This window comes from Macrosteles quadrilineatus, unplaced genomic scaffold, assembly GCF_028750875.1.
Source record: "Macrosteles quadrilineatus isolate MER2022 unplaced genomic scaffold, UCM_ALF_1.0 Scaffold_9__3_contigs__length_116548681, whole genome shotgun sequence".
In the NCBI taxonomy this organism is placed as follows: Eukaryota; Metazoa; Arthropoda; class Insecta; order Hemiptera; family Cicadellidae; genus Macrosteles; species Macrosteles quadrilineatus.
The window spans coordinates 15,488,179-15,501,922 of NW_026542602.1; the positions used below are offsets into that span (position 1 = coordinate 15,488,179).

The window sequence follows — 13,744 nt, forward strand, 5'->3', positions numbered from 1 at the left end:
GAATAGGAGTTCTACCATTTTGTTCAGAATTTAAAGGGCTACAACATACTAAATTTTTATCAAAATCGTTCGGCCGTGAGAAAATTCAATTTTCCCGTTATTTTATGGGAAAATCACCATTAAAAATCAAAATTTCAAAAAATGAAAAAATGCCTGGAGAAACCATGAATTAGTACCTACATACCAAATGTCATCAAAATCGGACCACAGGTGTAGTCTGTAGCTCGGTACACATCCACACAGACATCACTTCGAAAACGACTTTTTTGGGTCCAGGGGGACCCAAAACACATATATCCACTCAAAACTCAAACTCGAAAATGTTGACGAAAACAAAACTTTCTCCATAGTCCATATACTATGGTATAGGGGGAGAAAGTAAAAAGTTCATTTTGGGAAACAGCCTAAGATTAGTGTAGTATTACACATAAAATGAGTCCAAATACAAGGTGTTAATAAAAGAATGGCAGGATATTAAACGATTGTTGCTCGGGGACTATTCAAGATAATTAAAGGATTTATGTGGTATTCCCAGTTTCAAGAACAAAATGATTAATTATATTGGTTTACTTTATGATTGCAAGGTTCATGAGCTTAAACTTCTACATTCATCAAGAACCTGGCAATCATAAGGTAAACCAACATAAATAATTAAAGGATTTAAGCGTCAAATTGAAGGGAAAAGAACAAAGATTTTTCTCATACTTTGATACAGTTCGGAATAATTTAATAAAATTCAAATTTTCATCAATTTTTTTGGTGAAGTTCTGGCTAAGTTTGTACGCTTAGGGTGATTGGCGGGTTTATCTGATGTCTTAAATGAATCTTTTTAGGCACAAAGAAAGACTATTTTTTACAGATAACATCGTGAAGTGTTGACTTTGTCGGGCAATCGATTTTTTGGGGCTTCTGATGCAGAATTGTCGGATTTATTCGACTATGTCATAGCTCGTTTACAATCGATATAATCTCTGTGAACCACGCATTACACACTGAAGTTATTTAACTTCAATTTGATATTGAATAGTATCCAAGCAAATACCTTTTACAATCCCGGCATTCTTCTAAAAACATCCTGTATTTTTTGATCCGCTATTTTTACTTTCTATTCCATATGGAGAAAGTACTGTTTTTGTCAAAATTTTTGAGTTTGAGTGTTATGTGCGTTTTGGAAACCCCTGAACCCAAAAAAGTAGTTTTCCAAGTGATGTCTGTGTGTGTGAGTTACAGACCACCCCAGCAGTCTGATTTTGATGAAATTTGGTATGTAGGTACCGTACTAATCCATGGTTTTTTGTCCAGGCGTTTCTGTAATTTTTTTGAAATTTTTATTTGTAATGGTGATTTCCCCATAAAATAACGGAAAATGGCCAGGTATGTGGGGTTAAATCCAAAAACAAAAAGGCCTTATTGTTTACAAAGTTTCATGTAGCGTATTTAATAATATAGATAGATAGATTTGGTTTTACTCTGTGATCTTGTGTTGAAAAAAATTGCTGTAAGCCCTAGTGGTAAAATATATTATTTTAATGATTCATAGTTAATATAGGAAAAGGAAAAGACAAACGTTCTAATAAAAAGTAGAGGTGACAGAAAAAATTTAACATTTTTTCAGTAACTGAGTTAAGACAATGAATACAAACCTTTTAAGAAGCGCAATGCCTTTGTTAAAAATTCAGTCTGGAAATATTTGAATGTTGGATAATTCCCGCGGTAGCCGCTGGGTAGACTATCGGGAGTGCGCGGCCAAGTCAGCTGACTAAATGAGAGAGAGTGAGACAAAGAATCAGCTTAGAGAGAGAGAAGGATAGAGTAGCGCAGCTGCACGAAGCTCATTTCGGTGGCAAAATTCCAGTCTGACTATTCTCTATAAGTATTTAGCTTCTTAAAGGGTTTGTATTCATTGGTTAAGACTAGAAGTGTTTACTTTTTTAGAATAATATAATTAAAAAAAAAATGTGTTCTTAATTTTTTTACTACCAACAGGTGAAGAAACCAAGTTAAATAGGCCTACTTTATAACCATACACAAGGGACATAGCAATAAGAAACAAACAACACATCAGTAAACAATATTTTATAACAAATATAAAACCATACAAAATCAGAGACTGTTTGTATCAAGTGTATAGTTTCAATTTACAAATGCAAGAATTACTCTTGTACAGATAAGGTTTCATACAGTATACAAATTCCTTAGGAATGATTGGCTTAACAAGAACAATACAATAAAAATCATACATCATTGTAAAACACATATAACTTAGTTGCACAACTTATATATAATAACTCAGAACTTAAATTTGATTTTTTTCAATAGTTCTACTCATGCAATCAAAAGCATTACTTTAGACAATGAAAAGGATGATACCACCAAAGGCGGTCCCAGGAGGGGTCATGACCCCCTAACATATCGTATAGAATAATAAGCTTCTTTGCAAAATACATAGTTTCCTCAGATAAGTTATTGTAAATTTAAAGAAAACTTTAACTTGTACCGTTTTACAAATTGTCAATCCAATCTCATTGTATACACTTGTTGCAGTCACCAGTCGTCTAACTACAACACAAGATGACTGAAGTAAATACATTGGCTTCACTAGGGTCAGAATTAAATGTTGAATCATTTTTGAGGCTCATAGAAGGCATGGATCGATGCCAGTGTTCGCTTGCCCTCCCAAAAATCTAAATAAATAGTTTGAAGAATATTTTTTGAAATTTAAAATTATTCTAAAAATATAATGGTTTGATAAGTTGTATTAATGAGTATAAGGTGTTACACATATTTAGAAACCTTGTTACGAGAGTAGAATAAGTGTTCCCCATGACTTGTTACTCCGTGAATCGAGGTATATAGTAATTAGGTTTCATTGGACTTTATGGTGCTGTGAATGAAATGAGATTTTGTAAATTATTCAGGCAATTGATCCTGTAAATAATAGTCTGATTTTTCATGTGTTTTTATCCACTCAAGATAGTTAAATTAAAAATAATATAATTGTTTACATTCTTACTTGCTTTTATTATTTTACTTTACTACAACTGGAAATAGTATCAAAATACTTATAATCAAGACCAAAATATGAGAAAATAGAGGAACAAACTTAGCTTCAACATGAAATGTTCATGAAAAAATGGCCGAGACATGTGTATCTCACTAAAATTTTAAATTTTCTTAGTGGGAGTAGCCTCTGACCCCATGGTAAGTTTGCAGCATATATTCCATGCCCCCAAACCATTAACCTCTAACCCTGTGCACCTGCAAAATGTTAGGCTTGGACCGCCCTTGGGTGATGCTATATCTCAGCATTGATAAACTTATCTCACTGGAATGTGACAAAGAGGAAAAAGAAGAATGGAATGCATTCGATACAATAGTCAAAAGAAAAGAAGTAGCATATATCATTGAGCAAATAAATATCACAAGTCACACAATATGACATGGTTAAGCTCCTCATTTGCAACGTGACCAACAGCAATGCCAACAGCAACTGGATGTTTTTTTAAATGGTTAGTAAACAGACAAAAGTAATTGTTACGAGGAGGAGGTGTTACACATTGTTGTATGTGATGCCATTTTAGTAGTCGTGGATCACTGCATGATCACATCACACATTGCAGCCACTTTTTTGAGTTCACTTTCAACTTGGACGCCATTATATCGTTCCCAGCTGAAATACAATTCTCAGTTGGGTTGACTTTAATTCATTGGCTGTGGTGTGTACCATGGAACTGGGAAGGGTTATTTCAGGCATCGGTTATATATGTTTGATTTTTCCTTTGGGGTGTTCTTAAATCTCAGTCTGCACTGGCAATTAAACCCCCAACACTGGTGAATCTTAAGTATGTAATTAACAAGAGGCCAGTTTGTTGTGTCCTTGAGCTGCTGGGACATGCAATGGAAGACTATTAAGGATGAGAAGAAATATATAGGATGGAGAGGACACAGCTAACTCACCTGATGAAAGGTTGCAGACGAGTCAAAGAACACATAAAACACACACATAATAATACTTGATATTTAGCCTCTTTCAGAGGCTTCTAGGAAGTAGGCCTAGATGGCAGTTGCAAGAACAACAGTTACAAACATATATACAGTTGCAACAGTAACAAACTGTTGTTCTTGCAACTGCCATCTAGGCCTACTTTTGAAGAAGCCTCTGAAAGAGGCGAAATATCAAGTATTATTATGTGTGTGTTTTATGTGTTCTTTGACTCGTCTGCAACCTTTCATCAGGTGAGTTAGCTGTGTCCTCTCCATCCTATATATTTATTTAATCCAAGCTAAATGCTTTTTACTAAAAACATAAGTAATCGTTAACAACTGGCAAGTGTAGTTAACTATTTTTAGTTAGTATTGCATTACGTAAATGAAATGAGTTACCGAATATTTTAGAGTATTCAGAATATCTTAGTGTATTATAATTTACACAAAAACAAATGAGTAGTCAGTGCTTATTCACAAATTAGAGAGCATACTTCAATAGAGATTACACAACTTAAGACTACCACTCACGTTTTAGAATAATAGGCGTACCAGTTACACCAATTGGACATAATGACAAGTCTCCCCAAGCCGAGAAAACTTTTTTGTCATACTGCAGCAAAAAGCTGTTTTTAATGTGTGTGTTGCCAATCTGAGGTAGTTGTCCTATTTAGCACAAGTGTAACAAAATCAGATGTAGTTAAGAGAGTCTGCTAATAGTACATTAGGTTAATAGTCTGGAAAATAGCTATTTGCCGTATGGTTTTCCCCAATAATCAAAATATTCATTTTGTAGCTAAGCTAAAAGAATGGTGCAGTACAAAAAAATATAGTTTGGGTACCTAATTAGTCTTTTCGACCCTTGATCATTTTCTTGGTCACTAAGCTTGAGTCACTCTAGGCCCCAGTGATGGGAAATACTATTCTAACAGAGACAGACCCTAGTACAGTTGTATTGCAATGATCAATTCCAGATGATCTTGTTGGTATGGAGGTCTAGGGTGATGCGTCCAGTAGCTAGCAGTCTCAGAGCCTCAGGGAATATCTCATGTTCAGCCAGCTTGACTCTCTCACTCAGAGTATCCTCTGTGTCACCAGCCTCTATGTTCACTGCTCTCTGGGCGATGATAGCTCCAGAGTCTATGTCCTCCTGTCAACATTTTAAGTCTAAGGCTCCATTTCAATGATAACGAGGGCAAGGGTTTTTAATTGGTAAGGGGGTTAGTTCATTTAGTGGACAAGAAGTTTTTGTACAGTGTTTCGTAATTTATTAATGAATAGAATTAATGAAAAATGGAACCGAAGAACTTTTCATCCATCTACACAAACTTATTCTACAAGTATGGAAAAGCGACAAAATGCCAAAAGAGTGGACTGAAGCAGTAATAGTCCCACTGCACAAAAAAGGGGACAAACTAGAATGCAAAAATTATAGAGGTATATCCCTTATAAATACAACATACAAAATACTATCTAAACTTATCTTAAACAGACTCAAATGCCATGTAGAAGAAATAGTAGGAGACCATCAAGCAGGTTTTATGAAAGGGAGATCAACAACAGACCAAATATTTATTCTAAAACAAATAATCTCAAAGTATTGGGAATACAACAAAGATATATATGTAATATTTGTTGATTTTAGCAAAGCTTACGACTCAATTAACAGACATAAACTGTGGAAGATGATGAAAAAGTATGGATTACCTAATAAAATAATTCAGTTGGCAAAAATGTGTTTAAACGAATCCAAAGGGAAAGTAAAAATAGGGAAAGAATATACAGATACATTTAATATAAATACCGGAGTGAGACAAGGTGATGGTCTATCGCCATTATTATTCAATATAGCACTAGAAGAGGCTCTCAAGAAAACAAGAAATAGTGAAGGAGGGGCAAGACTTACTGATAAAATAAACCTTCTAGCATTCGCAGATGATGTAGCCATTGTAGCTGAAAACAAAAATAATCTCAAAGTGCTAACAGAAGTACTAATTAAAGAAGCAAGAAAAGTTGGTTTACAAATAAATGAAAACAAAACCAACTACATGAAAATAAGTAGGCAAGATGACGAGGAAGACCACTTAGAAGTATTAAACTATAGGTTCCAGAAAACTAGTATTTTTAAGTATTTGGGAGTGATGATCACAAACAATAATAGAGAAGAAATAGAAATTCAGAGCAGACAAACAGCAGCAGAAAGATCATACTGGAGTTTAATAAAATTATTCAAAAGCAAACTGCTATCAAAAACCACTAAAATAAGAATGTATAAAACTATAGTGCAACCTGTATTGCTATACGGGTCAGAAATTTGGTCTTTTACCAAAAAATCCCAGAAGCGCCTTATTACTTTTGAAAACAAAATTTTGAGAAGAATTTTTGGACCAGTAAAAGAAGGAAATGCATGGAGGATAAGGAAAAATAGAGAGTTAAGAGAATTATATGGTGAACCAAATATTGTGGGAATAGTTAAGAGTAGGAGGTTGAGATGGATGGGCCATATTAACCGTAGAAGTGAGAGAGAGATGGTAAAGATAGTACTCAGAGGTATACCAGAAGGAAGGAGACCATTAGGTAGACCAAGAATGCGATGGGTTGATGAGGTAACGAAGGACTTGAGAGGAATGGGAGCAGACTTGGAGCTGGCAGAGGATAGAAGAGCTTGGAGGCACATGGTTGGCGAGGCCAAAAACCACCTAGGTTTCCAATGGCCACAGGAGTAAGAGTAAGAGTAAGTAAGTAAGTTTCGGAATTTGGAATCTGATTTCCTCAGATGAGAAAGTACCTACATAGCATCTACTACCGGTAGTTGTTTTCTTTCAGGTTATCTTGTTTGGAATACTAGTTCTCTGAGTGTGGTTTTTCTTTTGTGATTTTCCAGCGTTGGCTAGAGTTAAGTATAATCTTTTTATGTATTGGGTTCTTTCTCATCCAACAAAAATCTGTCTTGAGTAATTTTTCTAAAATATTTGAGAAAGTCATACATTTAAGATTGGTTAGTTATTTTGAAAGCAATCATCTATTTTATTTATAACAAACAATTTGGGTTCAGGAAAAATTCAAGCACGGGTTCTGCACTCGCACAGTTTATAAATGAGGTTACCCAGACTTTGGACGGGTCTTAGGCTGCAGCTGGTGTTTTCTGTGACCTGTCCAAGGCTTTTGACTGTGTTGATCACTCAGTCCTTCAGCTCAGTGCTAAGTGATTATGGGATTAGGGGAAGTTGTCACTCTCTATTGTGTTCTTAACTATCTAATAGAAAACACAGAACTGTAATCACACTGGATAAGATAAAGTACTATTCACCATGGAAAAACCTATCGGCAGGTGTGCCCCAAGGTCCCGTCTTGGGTTCTCTATTCTTTCTAATTTACATTAATGACCTCCCTAAAGCTATTGATCAGGAACCAATTATTTTTGCAGATGATACTACAGCCTTGATAATAAATAATAACACTTCTGAAATGCTATCTTCTCTTGAAAATGTGATGACATGGAGGGTTGGTTCTTGAACAATGGATTAAAACTTAATCTTGAAAAAAAACACAAACAATACAATTTTCCGTCAGGATCAATGGTGATTGAATCCCTTAAATTGGCTACGTCCCATAAATTTCTGGGTATTAATTAACATAGATGAATCACTTGAAAATGGTTTATTATGCTTATGTAGAACAAGGCCCAACTAGAAAAACAGGCCATGCTGTAGCGCAACACTACGTCACAGTGGTGGATAGTTGTACTAAAATCTTACCATTAAAATCTGACAATCAGCCATTCAGCCAATCATCCACAGGAGTCCATTAGCACGATAACTTAAGTAAAATTCATATGATTTCAATGAAATTTGATACAAACAGGATAAACACACATTTATTTGAATGAGCTTGATCGGACTATGGGAACGGGGTTTTTTAACAGTTTTTATGGGGTAAAAATAGGGTTTTCCTGTTTTGACCCTCAAAACATAAAATTTTCAATTTTTTAAACCATTTCATTCAACTTTAGAAAAATAATAATTTAGTAACGGTACACTGAAGCATAAAACATAAAAGTTACAGAGAACATGTTTAAAAATCTGTTAATTCCAAATTCTCATGTTATACTTAAGCCCACCATACATGGTCCGAGATGTCTGCCGACTCATCCGACTCCGACCGTGTCAGACCGTGTGTCGGTAAAACAGACTGGGTCCGCAGACAGTCGGACATGTCCGCGGTCGGTTAAGGATTCCAGACGGACTTGGCCAACACAACCGACCGTGTCAGACCATGTATGGGATCACCAGTCTTGGTCTGCGTACTTCCAGTTAACTTCAGTTATTTTGTGGACGTTATAGAGTAAACATAAAAAATGTGCAGTGACATTAGTCACAACCAATTAATGAAAATCAAATAAAGCAAATGAAAATGACACCTTCCATTAGACAAATCCCAACAGTGCAACCCTTTTGTTCATAAATGGGGATGTTTTACAGCCTTGTAGTCAACTGTGAATTTACCTTTACTGATATATTAAGTATGAATCTCACAAATTTAATCTTATACATCTAGAAATAGGGTACACCACTAACCTCAACAAAATGCACAGTACACCCAGTGACTCTGACCCCCGCAGCTAGTGCCTGGCGGTGAGCATGTGTGCCTTTGAACGCAGGCAGCAGTGACGGGTGAATATTTAGTAACCTGCCTCGCCAAGCCTGTACGAAGGCTCCGGTCAACACTCGCATGAACCCTGCCAAGCATACAATCTCCACTTCCGCTCGCTGTAGACTGGCGTGCAGAGCTGCGTCAAACTCCGCCCGACTGGCAAAGTCTGTGTGCTTGATAACCTGAATACAAAACCGCTCTAAGAATATGGTCTCTACATTAGAATTAAAATGAGTTTTGATACTGGAGTAGATTTAAAAAGTAGTTCGGTATACTAATGTTTCTTTAAATTATTTTCATTATTATTAGTGATTCTACGACTTTGCCATTCTTTAACTTTTTTCTCAACAGAATGGTTCAAGTCTTGGTCTAGTTACTACCTATCTAACATTGACTTGTTGTTAGATAGCATCGTTAGTTCAGGCAAGGAATGCTCAAAAAAGGGTTTAGAGGGAAATGTTTGGAACACAATTTCTGACTCTAAACTTTGTTAAGTAAAGTCAGTAGGTAAACATACCAAAAGTCTCCGCCTCTAGCCCTTTTCTGTGGGGGATGAGGGTGCTTGAAGGTACCATATTTCGGTTTTTGCTGAAATCTCGGAAACTATGCGTCCAAGCGAAATTATGGTAATACACAAAATGAAAGCTTATTAAATTGCCAGCAATTTTGTAATTTACTATTGTTCAATATCTTGTATGCTTTTTGCGTTATTTACTAACAAAATTAGTAAATTTAGAAAAATGACTGTTAGAGTAAAACTTCATGTGAGATTTTGCTTTGATGAACAGCAGTCATAGTTTGTGCTCAGTATCACTAACAATTTCCAAATCCAAGTCTTCTGGCAAAGGTTCCAAGGCTGTTTACATGTTCTATTCATAGGTTTTGTTTCTAAGGTTTAACTTGTTTAAGAAGTTGGTTTAAGTCTTGATTTGTGTCACAGAGAGAAGGGGTGGGAAAAGGCTTTCTAAATCTTTTATTGATTTCAGGATTTTTCAAACAATTTTTGCATGAGTAGATTTTTTTAAGTTTGAACGTGCAATAGCCCTGGTAAGCTATGTTGGACGAATTAGAAGAAAGAGGGAAATAGGAGAAAGATAAATTGTATTAAAAATCAAAGAAAGTTTGATTATCTATGAGAGTGGGCAGAAACATGAGGAAATTAATTGGTAAAAACAAGGACAAAAAAACAATCTTGTGACTGTGATTACAAGAACAACAGTTATTTCGGGACTCGATTATAAAACAATCTTGTTTTATAGCTTGAAAGGTTGTAAGAAGAATAATTAAATATAGCTAGGGCAAAGGGGTGTGATATAGGGGTGTATGTATAATAAGGGATGTGGGAGTGGAGTACAAGGACTGATATTCAATATCCAGGCTCATTTATTATATATAGGCTATTCAATATTCCATACATTTTATTCTAAATTAAATGAGGAAAAAGAAAACATATGTTTTGTGACGGTGCAATTTCGTCCTGGGACAAAATTGTACTGTCGGCCTCGGATAGCTAATCTAATTGAGTTAGTCCAGGGTTAGTGGTAATAATAATAGTATTAGTTTTTAAAATATGGGCTCAGATATGGTCGTTAAAGCATCAGCTTTCAGTAAATGACACATTCATCACTGCCCGGGTTAGGCCTTAATTTAAACAAATTAGTAATTAGGTGTTAATTCCGGGAGTGAAACACTGGTCGTAATTAACTAAAATCTTAACTTCGAAAATAAAATAAAACCTCTACTTAATGGATATACCGTGTTTCACTTTTGGAATTAAAACCAATTATACTTACAATTAACCGATTCGATTGTCGCGGGTCCACCGAGCTATTTCGCCCTGGCCTAACACCTACTATTCGACGACACCAGAGTTATTTCACCACTGGCTAATTACCGGGCTATTCCGCCCTCGACCTACGGTTTCGCGATGTATATGCGCGGATCCGAGAGCTATTCCGCCCTCGGCCTAACACCTAGTATTCGACGCTACCAGGGTTATTTCACCACTGGCTTATTTACCGGGCTATTCCGCCCTCGACCTATCGTCTCGTTATATCCGCGGGCCCGAGAGCTATTCCGCCCTCAGCCTAACCCTAGTATTCGACGCTTCCAGGGTTATTCCACCACTGGTTATTACCGGGCTATTCCGCCCTCGCCCTACCAGGGAGATGTTGCTAGCTATTCGCCCAGCAATCAAGTCCGACTGGCCCGTGTCCTGCGTGGCTTTTATAGGAGTCGCGACGCTAGCGCAGTGCGTGGCCGCTCGGTGAACTAATGACTCTGCGCGGGCCATTTGAATTCGTACGAACGCTCGTTTTCTGATCTCGGTAAATTTTGACCGTTACACCCCCTCTTTAGTTCGGGGTGAGAAAAAAAAAACGCACGAAAAAAAAATTCTCTCACTCCAGAGAAATCAATAATGGGTGCTATCGTTTCGCATAACTGAAAGGAAAACTCTCGTATAAAATAAAACAATATTCTTTTGATGTTAAAACTTTTTTTTCTATTTCCATTCGGGGGGTTTACTTTGTACCGACCTATGAAAATAACAGGGTCCTTCATATTTCGGCACCAATCGACTCGTAATAGCTTCGGTTTTTGACGAGAGCACGTGAGTTCGCTTTAGAACGGACTGACCAACATTGTACTGCACATCCCTTCTCCGTAGGTTAGCCTGTCTATTGAAGGCAGTTCGGAGGTTCTTTTGGGTGTTATCGTACAATTTCGTACAACGCCGTATCCGTTTGGCATGTTTTGCCTCACGCTCTGGCTCTCCTGATTCCGAAGTATATTTTTCGTATGAGGACGGATATTTAATTACTTTTGCAAACGAAGTAAGATACTGACGATCTGGGTTCGTTTGCTCGATAACCTTTGATGAGGTTTGTAGCGATGGCTCGAAACGCGCGACTACGGGACAAATTGTGGCTCGTACATCTTCAGCCGGTAGCTGCTTAATGGGGTTTTGTGACAACGCATCGGCAACTCTGTTATCAGTCTCTTTACGATTCATGACCTGAAATTCGTCATCTTGTTTCAAATGACAAGTTTTAACGTTGTACGTGATCAAGTCTAGTTTATGTAGCATATCTACTCCCAAAACAACATCGCTAGTCAGCGAAGGTAGATGGACTGCACTTAAAACGTTTTTCCTATCGTCAATCGTAGCCTCAAACTCAAAAAGCTCAGTTTGTTTTGCTCTAGTACCGTCCGCAAATCGAGTCTCAATAGAAACTGGCTTAGGCCTAATTTCACAACTTACCAAGTGTTTCGCCACTTTGGAACTAATCAGGCTCACAGCTGCCCCAGAATCCAAAAGAGCCAAATAGTTTTTCCCATAAATAGAAATCGCAACGTACGGCCGATTGTCCGTGGGGTCTTTGACTGACCCAAAACCCTTCGGAAATATTTCAATACGCTCCAACCAGTCGTTCCAACTAGAGGGTTTTTGTGTGACCTGGGTATGAGCTCCTACCACCAGAGTCCGAGTCTCGTTTCCCAGATTGCACCTACAATTGACTGTTTTAATACCCACGGTTTTACAGTTAAAACATTTTAAAACTTTTGGGCGTCGGCAATCTCGGTATAAATGCCCTATTTTATCGCAATTCCAGCATGTGATCGGTCGTCGTGCAGTTTGTTTCACCTGCCTACATTCTCCTATACTCGCGATATTTGCGGTATGCGCGGCATTCGGTCTACGTGTATTGTAGTTATCGCTATTTTGATTAACCATGCGGTTATTCCACCGCTGGTTAAAATCGTATTTTCGATGAGAAGCTTTATTCTGTAATTGATGTAATGATTTATTTACATCGTCACGCATTCCTTCATTCTCGCGTTCGTGTGTATTTATTTCTGATACATTAACGACGGATTGTGCAAAATGTTTTTCTATTTGCTTTCGTGGCTGATAAGCTGTTTCCGGTACCAGTGCCATCGACGGCGGCGGTGGCGGACGATATAACGCTTTGTCACGCATATAACTTTCAACATGCGTCGCCTGTGTAATCATGTCCTCAAGAGAGAATATTTCTCCTCTCCTCATCGTTAACTTATAGTCCGGTCGCATATTAGTAAAAATAATGTCGAGTTTCTGTTGTAACAAAAGCCCGCCTTTCCTTCTCATTAACGTCGTTATCGCAACTACAAAGTCCCTAAAAAGCTCCTTTTCACCCTGTGTTCGCCGCATTATCTCATCATCAAGGTTTCGTTGATAACCCTGTGGCAGAAATTGTAGCGCGAAACTATCTCTAAACGTCGCGAATGTTGGCCAGAAATCTTTCCCATTTCTGTACCACAAAAGTGCAGTACCTGTAAGCAATTCGGGAAGTGCTTTAAGTATCTCGTCATCGTTAATCCCGTATGCTTCGATTAACTCGTCAAGTCGTTCAAGGAATGATATGGGATCTTTATGTCCGTCGAACTTCACATTCCATTTTCTAACAATACTACAAACTGATGGCGTAGTATTATATTCGTCCGTCAAATGTCGCATTTCGCTAACAGTAGGCCTATTTGATGTAACTGTTTGCGTACTCATAATAGGCAACGAGCTGTAAGTTAATCCGCCCGTTCCTCGCATCGGCTGTGTTGGCTCGTTAGTATCGTAAGTATTCGATCGTCGTGTTAAATTTGAAATTGATATACACAATTCCTCGAACGGTACATTTTCTGGCATTCCTAAAATCTCTTTAATTTTATTAACCTCGCTCGTAGTCGTTTTAGATATCGCGCCAGTACTTGTAGTAGCAGTAATCGTCGAAGTACCAGTCGTTTCGATCGGTTTGGTCGATTCCGATATCGCCCCAGTACTCGTAGTAGTAGTAATCGTCGAAGTACTAGTTGTTTCGATCGATTTGGCCGTTTTCGATATTGCACCCGTACTTGTAGCACTACTCGTGGTGCTCGACGTAGTCCTGAGAGTTTTTTCCGCAGTAGTTTTACTCGGAGTAACTACGTAGTATACGGGCCAGAGAAGATAAGACCAAATGTTTAAGAACAATTGTAAAACTCGCATTTTTCGATATTTACCGTACTTTCTCACTGAAAAACAAATCGTTCGGGCGCCAGCCAAAAATGGCAAGAATTAACGATCGATAACTAT

At 37.5% G+C, this 13,744-nt stretch overlaps 1 protein-coding gene across 2 annotated transcripts in view; it reads right to left on the reverse strand.

The window, feature by feature from the left end:
- Positions 1-4,744: 4,744 nt before the first annotated feature.
- The window catches only part of LOC129001988 (trifunctional purine biosynthetic protein adenosine-3-like), a 43,602-nt gene continuing 34,602 nt past the window's right edge, over positions 4,745-13,744 (reverse strand). For both annotated transcript variants that reach the window (XM_054429459.1, XM_054429458.1), the window contains exons 18-19: positions 8,562-8,819; positions 4,745-5,134 (exon numbers count right to left, since the gene is read on the reverse strand). In XM_054429459.1, coding sequence (XP_054285434.1) covers positions 4,949-5,134; positions 8,562-8,819 — 444 coding nt within the window. In that variant the 3' untranslated portion in view covers positions 4,745-4,948. The remainder of the gene's footprint in view (positions 5,135-8,561; positions 8,820-13,744) is intronic.